Source organism: Nothobranchius furzeri, chromosome 7 (assembly GCF_043380555.1).
Source record: "Nothobranchius furzeri strain GRZ-AD chromosome 7, NfurGRZ-RIMD1, whole genome shotgun sequence".
Taxonomy (NCBI): Eukaryota; Metazoa; Chordata; class Actinopteri; order Cyprinodontiformes; family Nothobranchiidae; genus Nothobranchius; species Nothobranchius furzeri.
This window is the reverse complement of record NC_091747.1, coordinates 80,781,516-80,807,331: the sequence shown is the minus strand read 5'-3', so window position 1 is coordinate 80,807,331 and position 25,816 is coordinate 80,781,516. Positions and strand designations below refer to the sequence as shown.

Genomic DNA, 25,816 nt, shown 5'->3' with positions numbered 1-25,816 from the left:
CAGCTAAAGGGAAGAAGCAACTGAGACATGAAAATGTAAAAGTGAACCCATAAACCTTGTTGGGGGTGTTTTTCATCAGGAAATAACAATGAAATTTAGTCCAATCCTGGTCCTGGAGGGCCGGTATCCTGCATGTTTTAGTTTGAACTCTGTTTCAACACACCTGATTTCAATCAGCAGCTAATTAACAGACTTCTGCAGAGCCTGATGAGCTGCTGCACAGGTGTTTCAACCACTGAATCAAGCCTGTTGGAGCAGAAAAACCACAAAACCTGCTGGATACCAGCCCTCCAGGACCAGGATTGGACACCCCTGAGTTAGAGGCAACACAGAAGGGCTTTGGCAATTTCTAGGACCATTAATAAAATAAAATAAAATATATGACTATAGCATTTTTGTACATCAGTCACTTTTATGTTCATCTGGTGAAATCCACCACTTCATGCAGTTGTGACTGTTCTAATGACAAGCTTTGGTAATGAGACAGTACCAATACATCTTTATATTAAGTGTTTCTAACAGTTTTCTAATTAACTCTAAGTAACCCCATTATTCGTTTATCACTTGAGATTTGAATGATTTAGTTTTTTTTAACTCCAGTGCAGAATTGTTGTTCCATTCTGTTCCACTAGAGGGAGACATATAGCTGAGTTATACCAACCCACTGTTACTGTTTGTTCTTTTTCCTGTTATTTTTTGTGCTGCTCAGAACTTGTTGCTGTTCACAAAAGTAAGCAGGATTGAATAATTCATGCTTGATTATAAAAAAGTAAATAAGACCACACTTATGCTCAGTTTAAAAAACATGCTAAAATATCTGATTGTCTCCAGTTTATTTCCCCCCACTGGGAACTCGGCTGCGTTCTCCATCAATAAATAGATTTTTTACAGGACTTGATCCAAATAAAGAAAACCTCCGTTTAAAACACTGTGAATACTATATACTGAACTCTATATCTGTCTATCCTTCATGCAGATTTATACCCTTCATCCCACTTGCTCTGGAGCTAGAAGTAACTTGACAGCACGCCGCCTTACTCGAAGCCAAAGCATTCTTGACTTCCTGCCTTTGGCAGTATCGGCACGCCTTATCTAGGGTTTGAACCGAGTGAGCTTAAATGCAGAGCAGCAGTCTGAAAAGAAAGCAGTGAAATGTTTTACTCCTGTAATGTGCTAAATGGGAACGTTGTGTGTTTGTAATGAAACAGTTTTGCTTACAGAGTTTGGCTTTGACTTTGTTCAGTGAGAATACAGACAGTAAATTCAAAGAATATTGTAATTTTTGGGATGATCGTTCAGATCAAGCACGTGCGTTTATTACTGAATGTTGAACATGCTGGCCGTGCTTCATTTTGAGAGGGGGTGATGTTGTAGTTGCAGGCTGTAATAGTGTGTCTTTCACATGGCTTAAAGGACTAAGATTAGTTTGAAAGCTCAAGTAACCTCTGCAAGGCCTGGAACAAGCATCCGCTCGGCGTCGCCTCCTTGGTTATTTCACACCGTCGGCCTTTTGGCAACAGTTCATTTTCTCCAACACAAAACGTTCACATTCAGTCATTCCAAGCATGGACTGAATAGGAAATGCGTTATTTCAAAATGGCCCCCGGGCATCAGACGCCTTTTTACAAACGAGACATTTTTAGTTTCAGACTGTGTGGTAATTTATTGTCGGAGCTCATTCCCTCATGTTGAGCTTAGTCTGTACGGCTGCTCATGTAAAAGACAGGATTCTTTATTTGTCCATCGTGTCTCAGAGCAGAACGCTATAAAACACAAACAGAAAACATTTTTCCTTAGAATGTGTAGCAGGAGATGGTTTAGCTCGTCAAAAGGCATGACAGACAAGACTTTTCTAAGTGAGTGAATTCTCTCGATGGCACCAACCGCCTCCGCTGTAGTCATACATGCTCAGTTGGCTAAGCGGTCATCAATACGGCACCAGCTTGCTCCAACTGTGCTGAACATCCAATAAAATATGTGGGTGTTGGTCTGACACGCAGAGGTTAACATGGCTGGTGTGTTAGGGCCCTCGGTGCACTCTAATCCTCCTCAAACAATGGTGCCTGCAAGAATAGAAGAGCGGTTAATTCCTTTAGGTCTTTTTTTTACTGGCTGTTCAAAAATGTAAACTCACTCAGAGGAAAGATCAGTCTTCTCCGAGTCTGCAGTCTCAACTTTTGGACAAAGAGGAATTGAGCATAAATAGTATCAACACCCTGCAGTTACACCACTGTGTACAACTGAGCACCTTCATATGATCACATCTTTACAGATACACGTTTGTGTTGTTATTTAAAGGAAATGGTGCTTCTACATCATTTCGAGCCTATTTTGATACAATTCAACAGACCTAAAATCACTTTTGTCTTCACTTGGTTCAAGAGAATCCATTACTTAAGACCTTGTGTCACACATACTAAACGTGGACAACTGTGATCTTCTCCTGAACTAACCCAAGTCTCTCTGCTGACATGAACAGCGTTATTGACATCCCTTGACACCAAAGGATCAGTCGAGAAAGTAGAACAAAATCTCGCTTGTTAATCAGGAAGCACTGATTTGATGTTTCTTGTGAGTTTGTGTGGGGTAAACTTGCCTGAGCACAAAGATGCAGGTCTCTGATCTGTAGAGATTAGAGGGGTCACAGAAAGACCACGATGAGGAAACGCCCCAGCCACACGTGTGCTGCGTCAGACGAGTCCTGGTTCACATTCCACCAGTGAGGGGTCATGAGAGTGGATTCCACAGGGCAGGCCGAGGGGGAGCGGCTGAGTTGGTCCATCCTCTTTTCAGACCCTGACATCAGCTGCTCCACCTAACTTGGTTTAAATGGTGACCTCACAGCCCGGAGTTGCTTTAAAGAATGTCAGTCAAGTGGCTGAGTGGGTGCTGAGTAGGTGAGAGCTTAGTGAGGGCAGGTTTGATACACCTGCACTACGGTGTAGAGATCCAGGAAAGGTTCCACGGTCATTTAAGAAGAGCAGCTTACTCGCTACTGTCCTTGGTCAGCATTTGGACCTCCTTCTGGGATATGATCCTCTAGACAGCCTGTTTTGCAATGCTGCGGCATTGCCCCATACCCCGCTTCTCATCGTCGGCTGCGCAGAGGAAGATGCCAGTTGCTGCCTGTGGGAAAGAGAAGACTTTGCACATCCCATCAAAGAGCCAGACACTCAACCTGGCAGACCCCAAGAACATGGCTGAGTCACTGCCCCCGCAGAAAATACTCAAGATATTTAGCATCAACATTATTGCTCAAGGTTTACCGTTCTGTCGTAGACGGGTGAGTACTTCATGTCAGCAGACAGCTACGCAGTTTGCTTTCACTTTAATGACCCATCCTCAAATGTCAGAGATCATCGCACAGACTTGTCCTTATTTACTCTTGAGACAAGCTAGCATGAAAATTTTCCCCCATAAAATGAGTAAGCCAAAAATTAATGATATCTTCTTGAACAAGCACAGAGTCATAAACAGTTTTCATCCTCAGTCCCTGTTACCACAATAAAACAGTTCACATTTACACGTTTTAATGAGCTTTAACCAGCTACAAACCTTCTGCGTGTTTTTGTCTTTCACTATTGTTCTAAAGTGTCGTAACGATACAAAAAGATATTTTTCTCAAGATTAATGTATTTTTTTTTGCCAGACATTTATGTTTGCGTGTAGATTTAGGAGTACGGTCCAAGGCTCCACCTATATGTATGTCGATGGACTCCACCCATGGGAGATGATGGACATGGAGATATAACCTTAAATAGACTCTCACCAGCCGGCCTATTTTTAGAGTCATTTTCATCCCCTTTTGCATTCCTGTTGAAATAATTCATCATGATGTAAAGCGTGTCTTGAACTAAATGAAATAAGACAGCCATGCAAAGAAAACTGGCACCCGAATAAATCCAAGTCTAGAATGAGTTTCCAAAGGCGAGCATCAAGATATTAAAGCTTATTGCAGCTTTTTCACATGCATAGAGTTTAACGTTGAATTACATATCTGAACTTTTTAGTCTTTAGTTCTGGAAAACTCAAATAGATGAAATATTACATCCGTTCCCCTTTTAAAGTCCCCATTTGCTTACTTGGAAGTGCCAAACATTCGCGTCTTTATTTATTTATTTAGTGTATAAAGATAAAGTTTGTATAATGCGGAAGTGGGTCAGAAAAAGTGTAAATATTGAGTAGAAATATGAAATGTTCGAGTGAACAGAGCAAGGTAGCTTTGGCATTTCTAATAAGTTGCATTAAAGTGGGAGTAAAAATATAGATTTACCTTAAAGTTTAATACATGATGCAAATGGTTAAAAAACATGTTTTGTTGTGAATTAGTAAAGTTTAAGAGAGCACAAGCAAACAACAGCTGACCTGTTTGTTCCAAAGCTTTAAAATGAATCATTTATCCTGAGACACAGCTTGTATAGAGACGTAGGCAGAAGGTCCCTTAAGGCCAGGTCAGAGGGTTCTTGTCCCTGTTGATCCATGCAGAGTGAACACCTCGTGGCCCATCTTCTGCATGTGGCAGTTGTCAATAAATAGCACTGTGGCATTTATTTATTTTTTAGTATCCATGTTGTATAATTTGTCTCCTGAGTAATGTATTTACAGAACAATGAGGCATGGCAGCGTTATTTGCATAGCACAGTTCATACACGGAGGAAGTTCAATGTGCTTTACAGCATAAGCATTAAAATCAACATGACAGCATAAATAAAATGCACAGATAATTTAGATGAAATTAAATACACAGATTCCTGATTTAATAATCAGATTAAAGGCAACGTTAAGAATAAGAACAACCAAACATGAAGGATGTGCCAAGAAATGTTCTGGTCAGAATCCACAAACTTTCATTTGAATCAGCAGAAAAATCATAAAAACCTTTTGGGTCTGTGAATGCACGAGCAGTAAAACCCAACGTTTATCCCGCTCGACAAACTCTCTATTGCTGCATGCTAGTTCTAAAAGATCTTCTTTTTATTTTCAGAATATTAATTTTCAAGTTAATCAGAAACAAAAAAGCCCCACATTAATCCGAGTCTGCGTATCCAAATCTTTACATTATTTTGAATTAACCTGATCCTAAACACAAGAAACGTTGGTGTCGTCACCATATCTTCTGAGAAACTAGAAGCAAAAATCCTGCAGCTTGGCATTCAGTCCTGACCCACAAATAATAAGAGACATTCTGGGATGGAATGAGGAGTGAAGAGCAGAGCTACTGCAGTTCCGGGATCCAGAAAAAGACGCCCGGCTGTTGCAGGAAATGGCTGTCAGGATCTAGATTATTAACAGCGGGGCATTTTAGCCACGTTACCACTTTGTCGCCCACCACACCCTGAGCTGCAGGCCTGTTGAGTAAGGCAATCTGGACTTGCCCACTGCAGCTATGTGTGCATCAAGAGCTATCAGCAAGATGCATTAGCTACTTGAGCAGGTGCTGTGGGTATGCTGTGACTTTCTTTAGCAGCTTCCTCTCTGTTGTTGGTGTCAAACCCGAGCTGTGATTTCTGGGAACATTTTAAGATACCCATTGATTATTTCAAAACATTGAAAGATGAGCTTCCTTACATTTGCCCAAATATACTGACGTGAGATTTTAGTTGCATGCTGGTATGTAACAACAACACAGGGTCTGACTTCCCTGGAGATCAAACGATCTGATAGACTTGAGTTACTTACCACACTTGTTTTAGATTGTTCCTTGATTATCCTTCAGACAACTCAATCTTAAGAAAGAATCTCAAGATAAAATGAGAAACGGTTGAAAGAAAAAATGAGGAGAAAGCAATTTCACTCACCTTTAAAAGGAAGAAGACTTGAGGGTTTGCATATTAAAACAATAACACTAACAGTAAAACTAGAAAACTATTTAAAAAACATCTGGAAGACATTATTTAACAACTCTGCTATTACTTTAAAGAGCAAGTCACCCCCTACTAGAATCTAACTCCAATTCCATTTCCTGTTTGATACCTGCACCACAAGGAGGCGTTGCCTGTCAGAATAGGTGGAATAGGTGGGGAGAGCAGAATAAAGAGAGAGAGGTGAAGAAGGTCATACAAAAGCCAGCTTGAACAAGTGAGTCTTCAGCTGCTTTTTGAAGGAGACCACTGAGTCCACTGATCTACTAAACATTTCTATAGTTTATCAGCAAAAATGTACTCTTTCAGTAAATCTCCATGTCTAGAGCAGGTGCAATAGTTCTTTTGACTTGTTCATTTTTCTGCAGCAGTCATGTTGGATAAGATGGTTGCCTCGGAGGAGCAGCTGCCTTTACTGCTGAGCGTCTCTGAAGATGAGCGTTGTAAAAACAGTAAAGCCCTCATGCAGCTCCTCAAACACAACCAGGCCTTTTAACCATTTTTATTCTGTTTACAGATAGCCTGATGCATAACAAGCATGACAGAGTCTGAAGCTAATTAGGCTTTCCAAGTTTGTATTGTGTTTTTTCACTTCTTCTGTTACTGATGCAATGCATGGTAATTCACTGGAGGGAGGTTGGCATGCAGCTTAAAAGAGATCATCTCTTAGTTTCTTGTAGCGTTTGAATGAAAGTATTTCTGTGGCGAAATGCCCGGGGCCAAAAGAAGAAACTTAACTGAGGTAATTTCTGTTGGAGACGTTAACCTCAACATCAGTGAGTGATTCATATTTGTAGCCTCAGTTTTTTATTTATCATTTGATGTAATTCAAATAGAAGTGAAAATACTTGGAAAAATACTAGAAATTAACTTTTTTTACAGATACGATGCTGTTTTTTTTCTAAGAAACTTTAAGTTTAAGTTGATCATCTTTAAGAAAAAAAAATATATAAATTATTAAAAATAATTTATTATTATTATTTGTAGGCTAAGGGTTAAGGTGAAGTGGAACATCTTTTTAGAAATTTAATTTCTAAAAGCAAGTTCATATTTTCTCTTTAATTAAACAATTAATTTTAAATGAGTTTTTTTTTATGTGCACCTTAATTCCCATGCATGCAACCATGAGTGTTGGTCCAGTCGTCAGCACAAATCTCTTGATGGAAACCGGCTGATTTTTGTCTCTTAACCTTTCTGCCACGAGGTAAGGACCGACACCACAGTGACGGTGGATTCCATTGCCCTTGGGCTGCAAATAACACAGAGGGAAGGCATCTGCCATTGGCTATTCTGAGAAGCACTCTCATTCCAGGGAGCATACAGATCCAGTCGGCGAGCTCCGGCATCAGCCAAACGCTTCTGTTTACCCCGCATGTACTAGCCAACTCGCAAAAACGACCTGTTTAGTCTTCCTGTTTAACTCTTCTACATCCTGTCCAAACAACATTCACTTAAGCTGGTCTTGGGTAAGTTCATTAAGCTGCTGTTGAAGCTGCTGGTGCAGCATTTAGAGTGATGGTGCTTTCCAAACAGCGTATGCGTGATGGCAGCCTGCTTCCACCTGCTACAGGGCTGCCTGAAGGCCCTGATGGTTCCCACTGTGTGTGAGGCAGAAGTCGAGGAAAGATGAACTCTTTCTAGAAAACTGTCACACCTAGACTAAATGACCCGAAGCTAAAAGATCCTCAGAAACTCACACTTTGTTGTTTTTTTCACTCGTAGTATAAAACTAATCAGTTATTCAGTATGAATGCACTTACTTTCCTTTCATGTATTTACTTGATTTTTAACAGACTGATGATATAAAAGCCTGTAAGGTTTTATGAAAACCTCCAAAGCTTACGATGTTGGTCCTTTTTAAGTTATAAGTTTAATCTGTTCATATTTCAAATACCTGTGCCTAAAATAGCAGGTTCACCGAGAAACCATTTTTTACTTATTATTTTTTAAATGATCAGTCACTGAGTTTAACATTAGTTTAACCCAAACCCTACCCCTATTTCCTGCCTTAGCTTCTGATAGAGAATAGACTGAAAAACACGCACACTGTCACTTAACATTCATGGATTCACTCGTCTTGGCTCGCAGCGAGGAAGGTTGTTGTTGGTTTAGCATCCCGGAGAGAGCAGAAAACGTCCCGACAAGTCGAAGCTAACCCAGTAGTTCTCAATTAGCGGGGTGCGCCAATCCTCAGCCAATCAGAGGCGATATGTCCAAATATCAGGAAGTAAGACTCCAAATCCTGGCGTCTGAAGCTACTCTCTCCTCCAGCTGACTTCTACGTTCTCAAACAGGCGCTTCTGATTTTTTTCCTCCACAGAACTACTTACAAGGCATTCTTTCCTACTAGAGACCACCTCAAATGTATTTAAAACAAAGTTGACCTTTAACTAACTAAAATAACAGAGAAGACGTGGAGCATTCCATAAACACATTTGCATGTAATGGAATATGGCTGCCACTTGGGGGTAGACTTAAATATATGTGCAAACGTTTGAAATATTTTTGCCAGTTTTATTTGTTTAATTTTGTAGCTTTTGAAATGGAAAAAGATGATTCCAGCGCTGCTATTATCTCTTTCGTTCTTCATCTTTTCTCACACTTTGTGGCAAGATGGGTGTTTTCTGTGCCAGATTGTCAAATTGTGTCAAATTTAACACACACTTTCTTTGTTGATGACACTTCGTAATTTAATTAGGATTCCCAAAGTCAAATTTTCTTTGAAGTGACTTTTTTGGGTGCGTTTTAAACACATGCTTAATGCTATATTTTGACATGAGTCTACATAAATTCTTCCCAAGTTTCTGATACAGAAAGTATAAAACAAGAAGGTGTGTGGCTCAATCAATCAAGCCTTTTCACCGTCCCCACACTTATCTCCACATAGGATTCATGATTAAATGATTTGGGGACTTCATCAGGCAAACGTTTTACCCAAACCTTGCAGTGGCTCTAAAGAACCACTACTTTCTCCAGTGAACCACATCTTTGCCTTTCACGTTGTCCCGCTGGCTCCACTGTGGTCCAGAGTGCAGAGCAGGCGTAGCTGACTGGCTGTAACTGATGCGGCTGTTGGCATTTAATCTGTGTGTGCAGACTGCATCCCTGTGTGGTCGCCGCTTGAATGTGCACTTCTGATTCTTGCTGCCCTGTCAGGGCTGCTGGGAAAAGCCTCTCATGTGAGATGTGACTAGATGTGTTTCCTCTGCTTTTTATTTAAAGTTTTAAAGTTTTCTGTTAAATCTGTGCTAATTAGTAAAGGTAGAAAACAGCCCTAAAGCTTTTAGCTCATTACTACAGTCTTGCCTGTTTTGATGGCTTCTCCGTCCTGTTAATGACTTTTTACGGGATACTATAATTCTTTAGTAAAACCAAAAACTTTGGTCTTCTTCCTACAGAAGAGACAACAGCATCAAGCCATCCTGTAAATGTAAATATAGTCTTGTCACGACCCGTAGACGGATCTCGTTCGCGGGGCGGAATCTACGGTTGCCTTTCAAATTGTCTTTGCATGAAAATTGCTAGGGGCAATCAGAGCAACAAACAACATGATGTATTCATTGCTACGGAAATCAGTCAATGGGGCAGTCTGCCATACGTAGTCAAAAAAGGCGGTGGGTGCTGAAGTGCCTCTTATCTGCTCGTGTCTCAAAGTTAAGCCCAAGACTGAGTCATCCAAAGCCGATGCCAAAGCCGATCTTAGTTTTTCTCCGTCAAAGTTCGGGTGCCAAGTTCTGTTCTACAAACAGCCGTTTTTACAAAACAATGCCGTCAATTTGCCGCAATGCCGTGGTAGCATCAGGGAGCCTTAGGTCGTTTTGTGGCGCAATCATGTCCTTTTTATAAAAGATTAGGCGATGTTGGTATAAAGGGAGTATGGGGCGGTCTCTGCGCTCCCGTAGACTTCGGTTTTTCTTGAATGTAACTTGCTTTTTATTGTGACTGCAGCCGCAATCGTAATGTTTTTTTTGTTAATATAATAATAATACTGTACTGTACTGTAATAATTGTACTGCTTCATTTTCACACAGAACAAGACCCCCCACACGCACACACACACACACACACACACACAGCCTGAAGTGCAGAATATGGAATGCAGAATATCAGCAGGGGGACAGATTGAGACAGAATGTCATGCGTCTGTGACAGTGTGTGTGTCCTGTCACTGTGACCCGATGGATCATGCGCCGTGGCTACTTGTACAGGGGAGATCTCTGTTTGAGTGACTGGTTAGCATGCGTGACTTTCACCCGGGAGTCTGGGGATCGAATCCCGATTGGACCATTTTTTAATATCTGCCACAGATCTCTCTGAAGAATCCACAACATTGATGGCTTCAGCAACGCTGTGCCACTCCGTGGATTTTCTTATTTGTTTTGCAAAAGCACTTCCTTTCATTTCTCCACCTCACCCACAGGTACCTCAACTTCTGCTTCTGTGAAATAGCGCTTCCTTGATCTGCCGTGATCTACGGTCGCCATGTCATTGGCGGAGCGCTGCAACAGCCAGATTATGTACATGCATGAGATCCACAAGGCACTTTGCATTGACTATTTATGGCAGTAAGTGGGCGTGGTGAGGGTGAGATGTGACTAAAAGGCAGCTGAGAAACAGTCTCATTAGTCTTCGATTTATGAAGCAAAGATAGCGTGCAGCTGTGCGTACTCCATGTCTGATAGATCACAAACCTACTTGGCGTAAGCACATTTTTTTTGCTGAGCTTAAGTACGGTTTTAGTAAGGATTCTACGCAATGTTTGATAAATGAGACCCCAGGTGTGTTTTAACAGGGAAGCAACAAAAACACCAAAGCATTACTATAAATCTTTGCAAAGAGTGAAAATAAAGTCCTCTTTGATAATCAGTGTTGTATTTTTTAGGTGAAACTCTTCTCTCTCCTTGCGAGCCAGTTTATTCTTTGACACTGCTGAGCGGTGTGTACTGTGTGAGGGATAACGGGACAGCTGCCAGGTTTAGGCCTTGACATCCGTCTTTATAATTTGCTCATTTCTAAATGACCTTGACTGTGATGTGTTGTACCTCCAGGTCTGACAAGGAAGGTTGTGTTCAGACCAAAAATAGCAATCTGCTTAAAACCACAAGGGGCCGTGTGGCTACAGGTACCCCTGATGAAATGGAACATGATCAAAGGGATTTAGCTTGAAGATCAATGTGCATCAATGAGTCTGGAGGCTTATCACATCCCAAATGCTGCACAGCACTTCATAAATCTACACCCAATGTTTTTGTCGTTAGACTCCGGTGTTATTTTACTGTGGCGCTCATTTGATCATGGCTACAGGGTTACTGAGGTAAACAATAGCAGTACTACATTTTAGAAAGTTAGCCAACAGGACATGTGCTCATATCCATATTTGATATGACAGAAGAAGACTTGAAAAAGCAAGATGACTTGCTTTTTTATGATCAGTTGTGTCCCACACACACTAACATGGACTTCTGCTTTTTCATAGTATGGAGTAGGGTTATATTAGGACATTGATGAGAATTGAAAGTATTTTCAGTAGATGTCTTATTTGTGTCAATAATGAGCCTTGCTCAGTCCTCAATAAAATGTGATATTTCTTTGTGGGTGACTTTAAGTGTTTAGATCTTAGTTTTGTAAAAGAAAACAACATAACTTTAATTTCTGAGCAGCTCCCAGGTCATTAAACCATTCTAATGATTGCTCTTAATCTAAAACCTGTGTTTGATCAATGTACTGATGCACCTTTACTCGTGGCATCCACAGACTACGAGCATCTGTAATCAGACTACGAGCATCTGTAATCAGACTACGAGCATCTGTAATCAGACTACGAGCATCTGTAATCAGACTACGAGCATCTGTAATCAGACTACGAGCATCTGTAATCAGAAGTGATTTCTACTCAGCCAGCGTTGCTGGTGTTGTTGATACATTGTAAACACACCTTTGGAAATGCTGTTGTCTCTGCTGTCGTTGCTGAGAGAAACATCTGTTTGGGACAGGCTACCCTTGCTGTTCAGATCTAGGCTTTAATGTCTTTGCTTGGGAAAGGAATGTGTTACAATAGAAACTGAAAGAACAAGTTCACAAAGAAATGTTGTTTTACTTTTATTTAAGAAAATATGATCACTTACTCCATTTTTGGTTCTTTTTTAAACACAGATAAGGTTTTTCTTTACCTTGCTGACATTTTGTTTGCGGCTGCAAACATCTTCAGAGCTGATGCTGATGGTGGCGTCACTTCCTACTCCGTTTATCCGCGGGCAGCAGAGGACGTTGTCGCCCTCTGCTGCGTGCTCTCCCCTTTCTGATGATGCAGTCCAATGCACGATCCAACGAGTAAACTCCATCGTCTCTGTTCACGGTCCCACATCCACGTCTCCTCATCTCCTTTATCAACCTTTTGTATTTCTGTTGTTCGGTGTTTATGATCCTTGTGTTGTCCCAGTCCATTACATGGTTTTCTCTTGTGCAGTGATCTGTTACGGCTGACTTCTTTATTGTGCTTTCTGCTTCTTGTTTTGCTGCTCTTGTGTGTTTTCGACTTGCCTCTTTCTCGCACTCCTTTCTATGTTCTATTGTTCGTGTGTTGAGTTGGCATCCGGTTTCTCCTATGTATGTTTTATTGCAGAGTTTGCTTGGGATTTCGTAAATGACTCCACGTTTAAGTTCAGATGGTATCTTGTCTTTTGGGTGCACTAGTCTGTTTCTAACTGTTGTGTATGGTTTTGTTGGTGTGTTTATGTTGTGTTTTTTCATTGTTGCTCTTATTTTTTCTGTTATGCCTCTGATGTATGGTAGGGTTATCACTGGTTTTGGTTCTTGTCTTTCTGGGTTTCTGGTTCTTTGCTTAGGTTGTTCTTTTCTTTCTGTTTTTGTTTGCCGTTTTCCTTTGTTTATTGCCCATGTCGGGTATCTCCTGGTCTTTAAAGAGTGTGTGTATGTGTTTGTCCTCTTGTTTTCAGTCTCTTTCTTCTGTTACCATGTTTGCTCGGTGATATAATGTTCTGATTACTGACATTTTGTGTATGGTGGGGTGTTCTGATGTCCATAATAGATATTGGTCTGTGTGTGTTGGTTTCCTATATGCGTTTATGTTTAGGGTCCCGTCGGTTATTTTCATATCCATAAAAGCTATGCTGCCTTCTGTTTCTGACTCATAAGTGAACTTTATGTTGCCTGTGTCGTCAATGTTATTCAAGTGTTGTGTTTCTGTTTGTCCTTTTGATATGATTTCCAGTATGTCGTCTACGTAATTATTTTGCAGTTGGGGGGGGGGGGTCCAGTGGCTATGGCTTTTTGTTCTAGGTCTTCCGCGAAGAACTCGCACAGGGTGGCTGATAACGGGTTACCCATGGCAAAGCCTTCCAGTTGTTTGTATATTGTGTCATCATCTGTGAAGACAATATACAAACAACTGGAAGGCTTCGCCAAGCTGAACTGACAGCATTAAAGCTTATCAATACTGTAGAGTGGACAAATGTAACCTCTATGTCCTTTTTAATGGTTTTATGCTGCATAGGGCCAGTAAGGCACAGACCATAAAGTCTAATAGCTGAAGCTACTTGTTCTAGCAATAATAGAAAATTCTCAGAGCTGTCTTAATGGTTACAGTTGGGACGTCTCTCTCTCTCTCTCCTCTCTCTCTCTCTCTCTCTCTCTCTCTCTCCTCTCTCTCTCTCTCTCTCTCTCTCTCTCTCTCTCTCTCCTCTCTCTCACTCACTCACTCACTCACTCACTCACTCACACACACACACACACACACACACACACACACACACACACACACACACACACACACACACACACACACACACACACACACACACACTACTTTCTATCTATGAGAGGCCCAGCCGCTTCAGTCTTTTTAGGTAAAGCGATGGTAGCGAGAACGCTGAATATGTAAAAATAGTGAAACCAATGGTGAAAATATCATTTTGCACAAAACTAATTTGTGTGAGAGACAGATCATTTATCAACAAGTTCATTTAAAGATGCAGAAATGGTGCTACTGATGACAAGATTGTGCTAAAGTGCATTTGAAAAAGCATTTTTACTGCTATGTGAGAGTCACAGTGAAACTTAATAAATCTTAGATACATCACTGCACTGTCTTTAATAACCCCCCCCCCCACACACACACACACACACACACAGAAAGTTGCTGTCAGTCTTTTAACAATTTAATGTTCTTGTTTTCTCCTCTTCTATGTCTCTCCTGTCCCTGCTGGCCTTTCCCAGGTAAGACAGAATTTCTTCTATTTTCTCCAGATAGCATGTTCTTCCTGATTAGGACATCATGTTCATAAAAACACTATTATGTGGTTCATGTGGTTTTTCCTTCACTCATGAAGTTAACAGCTGCTCACAATAATTGCTCTTGCCTGTAGGGGGCAGCATGAACTTAACTTTGAAGGATATTCAGCGTTCCCCAACCTTGTCACAAGTGTCTGTGTGCTCTAGTCACAGCTTTAGATGCTTGGTTTTTATCTGGTTCGTCTTGCTAGGTCACCATAAGCACAGAGTGAGCTGTGTTTACACCTGCAGTGGTTTTGTGTCTCATCATTATTATGCATCTTGACTTCATGGAGACTTGCCAGTCTCCTCTTCTGTGCCAGGAAAAAATGCAAATCCTTTTATTATTTTTTTCTCTTTTTACATTTTAAATTAACATGCAAAAAGCACTTTAAGTGACCCTCCAAACACATCAGCTGTTTTTCCAGCTCCACCTCTTTGCTATTCATTCACTTTTCCACAGACAGACTGTTGCGGCTAAGAGCTTTATAAATGTTCAAGTTGTCACGATTATGATCGGAGCACTCAGCTCTACATTAACAGTCTAAAGAAGTTTCTTCAGTTTAACTCTACAGGATTAACGCAGTGGTTAATGCACCCCCCAAAATAAAGGAAATTTAAAAAAATCATTGGGAAACATTTTCTTTCAAGGTTAATGTTGAGTGGGTTAGTTATTCATTATTTATTTAACATATTTGTAGGAATAAACTCTATTTAAAGATATTTACAGGTCCTTCTCAAAACATTTGCATATTGTGATAAAGTTCATTATTTTCTGTAATGTATTGATGTGTTTTGTTTTTAAGTGTTTATGATGGGGGGTTTCTTTAGAAAAAAAGATTCACTTGTGCTGTAATGTGTATTATCCTCGTTGGTCAACAATAATTTGCAATGGTGAGCGGCAAGAAAATGAATCTTTAAAGTATTTCTTGGCTAGAAGCTGGGTGTAAAATTGTTGTGCTACCGGCCCTGGCGTCCTATAGTTTAGTGAGTTGTGCACCACAAGATGCCTTTTAGTTGTCAGTGCTGCAGTGGGTCACGACAGGAGGAAGCACTGGAATGATGGAGGATGTGGTGCTGTAGCAGCACATACCATCTTCAATGTGGGGTTAAGAGACCAACTCATAAGGCTGGTTAGCTTGTTCCCGTTCACACACGCGCAGTTTATTATTATTATTATTATTATTATTATTATTATTATTATTAATATTTTATTATTATTATTATTATTAATATCGTCGTCGTCTTCCTCCGCTTATCCAGGCCAGGGTCGCGGGGGCAGCATCCCAACTAGGGAGCTCCAGACTGTCCTCTCCCCGGCCACCTCCACCAGTTCCTCCGGCAGGACCCCAAGGCGTTCCCGGACCAGGTTGGAGATACAACCTCTCCAACGTGTCCTGGGTCGACCCGGGGACCTCCTGCCAGCAGGACATGCCCGAAACACCTCCCCGGGGAGGCGTCCAGGAGGCATCCTGAACAGATGCCCAAACCACCTCAACTGGCTCCTTTCGATCCGGAGGAGCAGCGGTTCTACTCCGAGTCCCTCCCGAATGTCTGAGCTCCTCACCCTATCTCTAAGGCTGAGCCCGGCCATCCTACGGAGGAAACTCATTTCGGCCGCTTGTATCCGCGATCTCGTTCTTTCGGTCATTACCCAAAGCTCATGACCATAGGTGAGGATTGGGACGTAGATCGACCGGTAAATCAAGAGCCTGTCTTTCTGGCTCAGCTCCCTCTTCACCACGACAGATCGGCTCAGCGTCCGCATCACTGCGGACGCCGAACCAATCCGCCTGTCGATCTCCCGATCCCTCCTACCCTCACTCGTGACCAAGACCCCGAGATACTTAAACTCCTCCACTTGAGGTAGGACCTCTCCCCTGACCCGGAGTTGGCAAGCCACCTTTTTCCGGTCGAGAACCATGGTCTCAGATTTGGAGGTACTGACTCGGCCACGAACACACTCGGTCGCGAACCTACCCAGCAAGAGCTGAAGGTCAGAGCTGGATGAAGCTAAGAGGACCACATCATCCGCAAAAAGCAGAGACGAGATTCTCCTACCACCAAACTCGACACACTCCACACCACGGCTGTGCCTTGAAATTCTGTCCATAAAGGTAATGAACAGAACCGGTGACAAAGGGCAGCCCTGGCGGAGTCCAACCCTCACCGGGAACAGGTCCGACTTACTACCGGCTATGCGGACCAAACTCACGCTCCTCTGGTGAAGAGACTGAATGGCCCTTAACAGAAAGCCACCCACCCCATACTCCTGGAGCGTCCCCCACAGGGTGCCCCTAGGGACACGTTCATAAGCCTTCTCCAAATCCACAAAACACATGTGGATTGGTTGGGCAAACTCCCATGCCCCCTCCATCACCCTTGCAAGGGTATAGAGCTGGTCCACAGTTCCACGGCCAGGACGAAAACCACATTGCTCCTCCTCAATCTGAGATTCAACTATCGATCGGACCCTCCTCTCCAGTACCTTCAATCAATCAATCAAATTTTATTTCTAAAGTGCTTTTCAAACAAAGTGTTATTCAAAGTGCTTTACAAAATGACCCCAGATTCCCATAACAGGTTAAAAACATTAACAAACATATGCAATCACACGCACACAAACACAGACTCACACACACACACGAGTAAAAATTATATTAGGCTGAGTCCAGATGAGCCAAGTAAGGTAACGCAAGGAAACGCCATCAGAGGAGCCGTCTGCCCCGGCAGCATCAGGTCTTCCACACTAAGTCAGGGCGCTCAGTGGAGGGGGAGCATAGACCCCCACCTATAGAGCGCCCAGGAAGCTACAGTCGACCACCGCTCCCGGGGCAGAGGGCCCCCACAGAGGAAACGCTGGATTAAAATGAGTAAAAATGTAATAAAAGAGCTAATATAAATGACAACAATTAGAAAATAAGTAATAAATAAAATCATAGACAGTAAAATAATAATTTAAATAATAAAACTGTGCTAAAATATAATCATATAGAACAAAGCAAGTAATAAAATATAATCATGTAAAACGAGAAATAAAACTGTAGTAAATATTTAGATAAAAGCTAACCTAAAAAGGTGGGTCTTGAGTCTTGACTTAAAAACATGAACGTTCTCTGCGGCCCTGAGGTCCTCCGGCAGCTCGTTCCAGAGGCGAGGGCCATAACACTGGAAGGACGCCTCGCCGTGAGTTTGTGTCCTGACTTTAGGGATGACCAGGAGACGCCTGCCAGAGGAGCGCAGAGTCCGCGAGGGTTCATATTGTAAAAGCAGTTCTGATAGATAAGAAGGCCCAAGACCGTTAAGACACTTAAAAACCATTAGAAGAACCTTAAAATTGATCCTGAAACATACGGGGAGCCAATGCAATGATTCTAAAACTGGTGTCATGTGCTCCCGCCTCCTGGTCTTCATCAGGACACGTGCTGCCGAATTTTGTAAAATTTGTAAGCCTGAGATGCTCTTTTTGGGAAGACCAGAAAGCAGGGCATTGCAGTAATCTATCCTACTGGTGATAAAAGCATGCATCAACGTCTCCGTATTGGCCTGGGAGAGAATGGGGCGGACTCTGGCGATGTTCTTTAGATGATAAAAACCTATTTTTGTTATATTTTTAATGTGTGGAATAAAAGTCAGCTCAGAGTCAAAAATCACACCCAGGTTCTTCACTTGTTCAGATGGATTAAAAGACAGAGATTGTAATTGCGGTAAAAGCTTCTCTCTCTGGGCCTCAGGACCAATGACTAAAACTTCAGTTTTGTCCTGGTTGAGCTGGAGAAAGTTCTCTGCCATCCAGGATTCGATGTCTAAAATACAGTTAAAAAGTGCATCCATTGACCGAGAGTCATCCGGAGACACGGAGATGTACAACTGTGTATCATCAGCATAACTGTGAAAGTTGACCCCGTGTCTCCTGATGACACTGCCAAGAGGGAGCATATAAAGATTAAAAAGCACTGGGCCTAAAATTGAACCCTGGGGCACACCACATGTAATCCCATGGACCCTAGAGGAACAGGTATCCAAACTCACCATGAAAGTCCTGTCTGTGAGGTAGGATGTGAACCATCTATGTACAGCACCAGAGAGGCCAATCCGTTGTAAACGAGTTAAAAGAATAGTGTGGTCTACTGTATCAAAGGCAGCACTTAGATCCAGTAGAACCAACACTGTCAACTTCTGTTTATCATAATTTACTCTAAAATCATTTAAAATCTTCAGAAGGGCTGTCTCGGTGCTGTGGTTCACCCTAAAGCCAGACTGAAATTTCTCTAGGACATTATTAGTGTTTATAAAATCATTTAGTTGATTTAAAACCAACTTTTCTAAAATCTTGCTTAAAAATGATAAGTTGGATACCGGTCGATAATTGTTTAATTCATTAAAATCTAAATTGCTCTTCTTCAACAGGGGCCTCACCACCGCCCTTTTAAAGGCAGCAGGAAAGACCCCCGTCTGAAGGGAGCAATTCATCATGGTTAAAATCTCATCACAAAAAAATCCATAAAATTGTTTAAAAAACGAAGTTGGAATTGGGTCCAGAACACATGTGGTGGGTCTCACTGAGGAGAAAACTTTATCAAGAGTCTCAGCTTCTACCAGGACAAAACTGTTCAGTGTTTCCTCTGGTATAGACACACATTCAGATTTATCTAAAACCTTATTACTTTTGGAGGATAAAATATTCCGTCTGATGGTGTCTACCTTCCCTCTGAAGTGGGCTGCAAACTCCTCACAGAGTGCATTTGAGGGGGTTTTCTGAAGTGAATTGGATGTATGGTTTAAAATGTTGTTTATGGTGGAAAAAAGTATTCTGGGATTGTGTTTATTGTCTAGAATGAGTTTGGAAAGGTATGCGTGTCTTGAATTTCTCACTGCGTTATTATATGATTTAAGTAGCTCTGTATATATTTGATGATTTATAGTTGTTTTGTTCTTTCTCCATCTCCGCTCTGCAACCCTGCAATTTCTCTTTAGTTTCTTTAGATTTTCATTTCTCCACGGTGAAGCACGTTTTGAATAAAAACTTTTGATTTTAAGTGGAGCGAGCAGGTCGAGAGCGGATTTCAGTCTACTGTTAAAATCATTGACAGTAAAATCACAAGAGGCAGTTACCGGAGTGGGAGGGATTTTTCTAAAAACTTCAAGAAAACCTGCAGCCACTTCAGGGGTGAGATGACGCTTCCTTACAGTTCTCACAGAGGGTTCCAGCTGGATAAAACTGGTGATGCTAAAAAATACACAGTAGTGATCAGATACAGCCAAATCAATAACAGAGGACACACTGGTGGTCAGGCCATACGTGATGACCAAGTCCAGGGTGTGTCCTCTGCTGTGAGTTGGCTGTGTGACATGTTGACTAAAATCCATATAACTCAGAATATTTAAAAACTCCTTTGAAAAAGGATCAGAAGGATTATCTATATGTAAATTAAAATCACCGGCTAAAATGATCCTTTCAAAGGAGTTGTGCAGGATTGATAAAAACTCTGAAAATTCTTGAATAAAAATGGCATTCTGCTTAGGAGGCCGATAAACTGTGACACATAAAATCTGAGGAGAGCTAAAAACTGCCGCTGTATATTCAAAAGTGGTAAAATTATCAAATAAAACTGGTTTGGCAGAAAGTATTGATGAACTAATAAAAGCAGTACCTCCTCCCCTTTTGCTACTCCTCGTTGAAAAATTAAAATTAAAATCTGGCGGAGAGGCCTCTGTGAGAACAACAGGTGCATCTGAACTCAGCCATGTTTCTGTTAAAAGCAGACAGTGAAGATTACGATCTAAAATCAGGTCATTTATTAAAAACGTTTTGTTCAGCAGAGAGCGAACATTTAAAAGAGCCATATTAATAGTAACAGGTGAAGGAGTGACTGTATTAACTGAAGGTTGGACTTTTGGTAACTGTTTTAGATTATTGGGGTTGCTTTTGTTTGGTTTATGGTTGTTTGTCCGCTCTCTGCTGATAATAACAGGTATGAATGAGGTATGGCAAGGTCCAAGTCCGATATGTGATTTACTGTTAAAATCAGTGCTGGGTTGGTAGGAGCAGGGACCAGCTACACATCAGGAATTGGGAGCAGATGAGGCCAGTGGAGTAGACAGGGGGGGTCGTGGACAAGCCAGGCTCATGGTTAGAGTACGGGTCCCCTGTCTATTTAGGTGAAGCCCATCCGCTCCAAACAGGTGTCTCCTGCCCCAGAAAATGTTAAAATTGTCTATAAAACCAACATTACGGATCATGGTGACAGAGGAAAGCCAGGTGTTTAATGATAAAAGTCTGCTAAAATGGCCGATTCCTCTGCCCATGGTGGGAGTGGGGCCAGAGATAAAAACAGACAGGTGCATAGTTCCTAAAAGATTAAAAAGGTGAATAAAATCACGCTTGAGGAGCTCTGACTGCTGCTTACGGATGTCATTGGTACCGGCGTGGATGATGATTCTACTCACTGTTGTGTGTTTCTGGATGAGGTCTGGGATGTGTCCTGCAATGTACAAAACTGTAGCTCCGGGGTAACAGAAGGTCAGGGCTCCTCTCATCCTGACGTTACGGATGATGGAGTCCCCAACGATGAGAGTGGTTGGTGGTGGTGGTGGTGGTGGTAGTGTGGGTGTGGTAGTTGGTCGAAGCTGGGCAGAGGACCCTTCCGGGACCTGCTGAGTGATGGGCTGAGCTCCCCCAGGACTGCAGCGATACGAAGTCAGCGCTCCGTGGTGGGTCCCAGCTTCAGTCTGGGGGGTTGTGTGACGTGGATGGCCGCTGCCGTTCAGCTGGTCCCGCAGCGGTCGGGAGGGTCCTTTGAAGTCACGGCCAGGGGCCGGCAGAGGAGGAAAATCCAACTCCAAGGCGCCGAAACGGTTGGACAAGGACCGGCTAGGTGGAGGAGATCGGCGGCCGCCGCCCCGCGTACCCCCACCTTTACCGGACCCAACCTTGACCCATGCACCCTGGAGCAAGGGAGTGGAGCTGAGGGGGGCTTTCGGCTTTGCCCCCAGCTTGAACCAGCGCTCCTCCTCCGCCGCGAATGCTGTGCAGGCCCCCGGCACTCCGAGCCTGCTTGGAGAACCGGAGATGGAATTTGCTCCGGGCTGGCATGAAATGGCATCCACCAGCTGAGCCCCATCAGTGGTGGCGAAGGTCCGGGAGAAAATGGTGTCCACGTCGCGCTCATGGTCCTGGATTTGGTGGAGCGTGGAGATCCTCTTCTCCAGCTCTACAACTTTCTGGCTCAGCCTCACACAGCCGACACACCCAGGGCTGCAGGTGAGAGGCATGAGGCAGGTGAAAGTGGACAGCAGGTAAAAACACACAGCAGTCGAGCTCCAAAAAGTTATTTAAAAAGTAGAAAAAAAAATAAAATAAAAAGCTCACAGTGGTAGACAAAAATAAATAAATAAATAAACGGTTAAAACCGAAAAAGGATTAAAACCAGTTAAAACAGCCAGACTTGACGGGTGGGTGTGGTCCTTCTCTCGTTCGTGGCGTCAGTGGACTAGTAGACCTTTCCAGGGAGACTGAGCAGTGTGATCCCCCTATAGTTGGAACACACCCTCAGGTCACCCTTCTTAAAGATGGGGACCGCCACCCCGGTCTGCCACTCTACAGGAACTGCCCCCGATGACCACGCAATGTTGCAGAGACGTGTCAACCATGACAGCCCCACAACATCCATAGCCTTGAGATAACCAGGACGAACCTCATCCGCCCCTGGAGCTCTGCCGCTGTGTAGTTGTTTGACTACCTGAGCAACTTCTTTCCCCGAGATTGGACAGTACATCCCCAGGTCTCCCGGCTCTGGTTCCTCCTCGGAATGCGCATAGGTGGGATTGAGGAGCTCCTCAAAGTATTCCATCCACCGTCCGACTATAGCCCCAGTTGACGTCAGCAGCTCCCCATCCCCACTGTAAACATTGTGAGCGAGTTGCTGCCTTCCTCTCCTGAGGTGCCGGACAGTTTGCCAGAACCTCTTTGGAGCCGATCGATAGTCTTTCTCCATGGCCTCACCAAACTCCTCCCACGCCCGAGATTTTGCCTCGGCAACTGCCACTGCTGCACCCCGCTTGGCTATCCGGTACCTGTCTGCTGCCTCCGGAGACCCACAGACCAGCCACGCCCTGTAGGCCTCCTTCTTCAGCCTGACGGCTCCCCGAACCTCTGGTGTCCACCAGCGGGTACGGGGGTTGCCACCATGACTGGCACCGGCCACCTTGCGACCACAGCTAGCAACAGCCGCCTCAACAATCGCAGAGTGGAACAAGGCCCACTCGGAGTCGATGTCCCCCACTGCTCTCGGGACGCGGTCAAAGCTCTGCCGGAGGTGGGAGTTGAAGACTGTCTTAACAGGTTCTTCTGCCAGGCATTCCCAGCAGACCCTCACTATGCGTTTTGGTCTGCCAGGTCTATGCGGCATTTTCCCCCGGCCATCTGATACAACTCACCACCAGGTGGTGATCAGTTGACAGCTCCGCTCCTCTCTTCACTCGGGTGTCCAAAACATACGGCTGCAGGTCAGATGATACGACTACAAAGTATCATCGACCTGCGACCTAGGCTGCCTTGGTACCAAGTGTACCGATGGGCATCCTTATGTTCGAACATGGTGTTCGTTATGGCCAAACTGCGGCTTGCACAGAAGTCCAATAACGAAATACCACTCGAGTTCAGATCAGGCTCCTCCCAATCACACCCCTCCAGGTCAAGCTGTCATTGCCCATGCCCACGTGAGCATTGAAGTCCCCCAGCAGGACAATGGAGTCCCCTGATGGAGCACTATCTAGCACTCGTCCCAGGGACTCCAAAAAGGGTGGGTACTCTGAACTGATATTTGGCCCATAAGCACAAACAACAGTCAGGACCCGTTCCCCGACCCGAAGGCGCAGGTAAGCTACCCTCTCGTCCACTGGGGTAAACCCCAACACATAGGCAGAGAGTCTTGGGGCTAACAAAAAACCAACCCCAGCCCTCCGCCTCTCACCCGGAGCAACTCCAGCAAAGGAGAGTGTCCAACCCCTCTCAAGGACTTTGGTTCCAGAGCCAATGCTATGTGTCGAGGTGAGTCCGACTTTATCTAGCCGGTACCGCTCAACCTCTGCCACAAGCTCCTGCTCCTTCCCCACCAGCGAGGTGACGTTCCATGTCCCAAAAACCAGTTTTCTTGTCCAGGGATCGGACCGACAAGGCTCCCGCCTTGGTCTGCCACCCGATCCACACTGTACCGGACCCTTCATGTTCCTCCTGCGGGTGGTGGGTCCACAGTTGGATGAGCCCATGTGTCCGGTTCGGGCTGGGCCCAGCCGGGCCCCATGGGCGAAAGCCCGGCCACCAGGCGCTCGCTCACGGGCCCTAACCCCAAGCCTGGCTCCAGGGTGGGACCCCGATAACCCTCCGGGCCGGGTTCTCCGACTCTTTGAATTTACATCCATGAAAAATCCTGTGAACCGCTCCTTTTCTCACCCTTCACCTAAGACCAATTTGTCATGGGAGACCCTACCAGGGGCACAAAGTGACAACATAGCACCTAGGATCATTAGGGTACTTAAACTCCTCCACCACGATAAGGTGACGGTTCAAGGAGGAGATTATTATTATTGTTATTATTGTTATTATTATTATTATTATTATTATTATTAACTGTTTCAGAAAACGAGCCAGAGCATAACATTTTATTCAGTGTCACTTTTTTTTGTGCATTATTTTGTGTCAGATGTTCTCACTCCGTTAAGATAAAGATTCACTTTGCAAAGCATAAACGTATTTTTACTGACAAGTCCGCTCTTTTAAATAAAATTCAATGTCCTGCTTCTGAGAAATGATTGATAATTAGTTCTTTAATGTGTTAGGGAAGTAAATATGTCCTGCGACGTAGACTCAAATAGCTCAGATTTATTAGCTTAAGCAAGAAGTCAGGTAAACAAAATGAATAATTAATACAGGGCTGCCATCTTTTGAACATTTCAAAGAATGAGACGGGATCATGGGGTTGGGAGCGGACAATTCGCCGACCGTTTAGAGCTGGGGGCTTATTAGAATTGAGACTTTTTGTGCTCTACATTCTATTTATTTCTACTCTGTACAGAAGAGGATTAGAGCCACTGACAAGAAAAGAAAGAGAATGCTTACATTTTTCTCAGAATTCTGACTTTTAATCTCAGAATTCTGACTTTTAATCTCAGAATTCTGACAGGGAGTTCTGGGGAAAAAGTCAGAATTCTCTTTCTTTTCTTTTCTTTTTTTCTTTTCAGTGGCCCTAATCCTCTTCCGTACCTCTGACTTTACAGAGGGAACTGACCTTTGTTTAATACAAATTTTCTTTTCGTGAGGAAAACACTCTCCTGAACTTCTTCACATTATCTATCTCTGTCTGTCTGTGTCTGTCTGTCTGTCTGTCTGTGTCTGTCTGTCGGTGTCTGTCTGTCTGTGTCTGTCTGTCTGTCTGTCTGTCTGTGTCTGTCTGTCTGTCTGTGTCTGTCTGTCTGTGTCTGTCTGTCTGTGTCTGTCTGTCTGTGTCTGTCTGTCTGTCTGTCTGTCTGTCTGTGTCTGTCTGTGTCTGTCTGTCTGTCTGTCTGTCTGTGTCTGTCTGTCGGTGTCTGTCTGTCTGTCTGTCTGTCTGCAGTAAAGAGTAACTGCAACATGTTACAAATGTCACACAGGAACTTTTAATTATAATGTATTTTTTTTAAATTCCATCTAGGTGTGGGCAATATCATGTCATTTATAATATCACCAGTTATTGTTTTTTTCCTAGAAAAATAATCTAGGCTAACTACATTGATGTAGTTTCATCCGCTAAACAGATTATGTTCATGTGGGTCATCAGCATGAAGTTATTGAAGTTATCAAGGCAAACATGGCTGGAATCAGTTTTACCTGTAATCTATTTGTGCTGCTGTAATGAGTGACTAATAAAATTTACTTTATTATATTATATTAATTCATATCGGCCAGTTGGAAAAAAAAAACATTGAGGATTTCTGGCCTTTCCAGGCTTCCATACCAGTAACCTGGTTATAGAGAAGGGCTTCGTCTCACAAACAGGAAAAACTCACGGGTGAAGCGGTGAATTAAAACATTATGATTCACTGCATCACCAACTAATGTAGGAGAGGGAACGTGTGAGTGAGTCACCTCGGTAGAAAGCCCAGCTTGCTGTGAGCAACAGTGGCGATCTGTGGCTGATGAGTGAAAACAAAAGAAAAACATTCGGGACCAAAGCTCCGTCATCACGACACAGCTGCATCTCCATGTCATTTTGGCGGCGCGCAGCCGCAGCTCACGGTTCTGGGAGAACCGAGCATCAACAGCAGGTGGAGCTCACCGCTCCGCCCATCTCACAACCAGAGCGCAAAAAAAACCCATCGGCTTGGATTATACAGATGGGATTCTGTGTGTGAAATAACGCCAGTTAAATTATTACTTCAGTGTTGTTTGTGTGCATGTTGTTCAGTAGCTAATGCTATATCAATATAATCTGTTGTTTTTCCCATAAGACCTACACACTGTGCGTGTTGCGCGTTTGGGGAGTGCAGGCGCTGGTTTTGCGTGAGATACTGGAGGTGTGGAGTGAGAGTGTGTGAAGAAGGTCAAATGTGTGTGTCTCACGCTCAGTGCGTGAGAGTTGGCGGCCCTGAAAAGCATAATTTTGATTTGCTGCGTTTTAGTAAATAGA

General features: G+C 43.4%; 1 protein-coding gene and 1 long non-coding RNA gene across 4 annotated transcripts in view; one reads left to right on the top strand and one right to left on the bottom strand.

Moving 5' to 3' along the window:
• The window catches only part of fbxw7 (F-box and WD repeat domain containing 7), a 162,297-nt gene that overhangs the window by 71,077 nt on the left and 65,404 nt on the right, over nucleotides 1-25,816 (top strand). The window contains exon 1 of one of the 3 annotated variants that reach the window (XM_015975850.3): nucleotides 3,059-3,283. The exons of the other annotated variants lie outside the window; for them this stretch is intronic. Coding sequence (XP_015831336.2) covers nucleotides 3,059-3,283 — 225 coding nt within the window. Of the gene's footprint in view, nucleotides 1-3,058; nucleotides 3,284-25,816 lie in introns of those variants that run through there. 3 annotated transcript variants of the gene reach the window in all.
• Nucleotides 1,637-13,112, bottom strand: LOC129155875 (uncharacterized). The gene is made up of 4 exons (XR_011521275.1): nucleotides 3,556-13,112; nucleotides 2,597-3,126; nucleotides 2,135-2,174; nucleotides 1,637-2,063 (listed from the first exon to the last, which is right to left on the bottom strand). It is a non-coding gene; the product is annotated as an uncharacterized lncRNA (long non-coding RNA).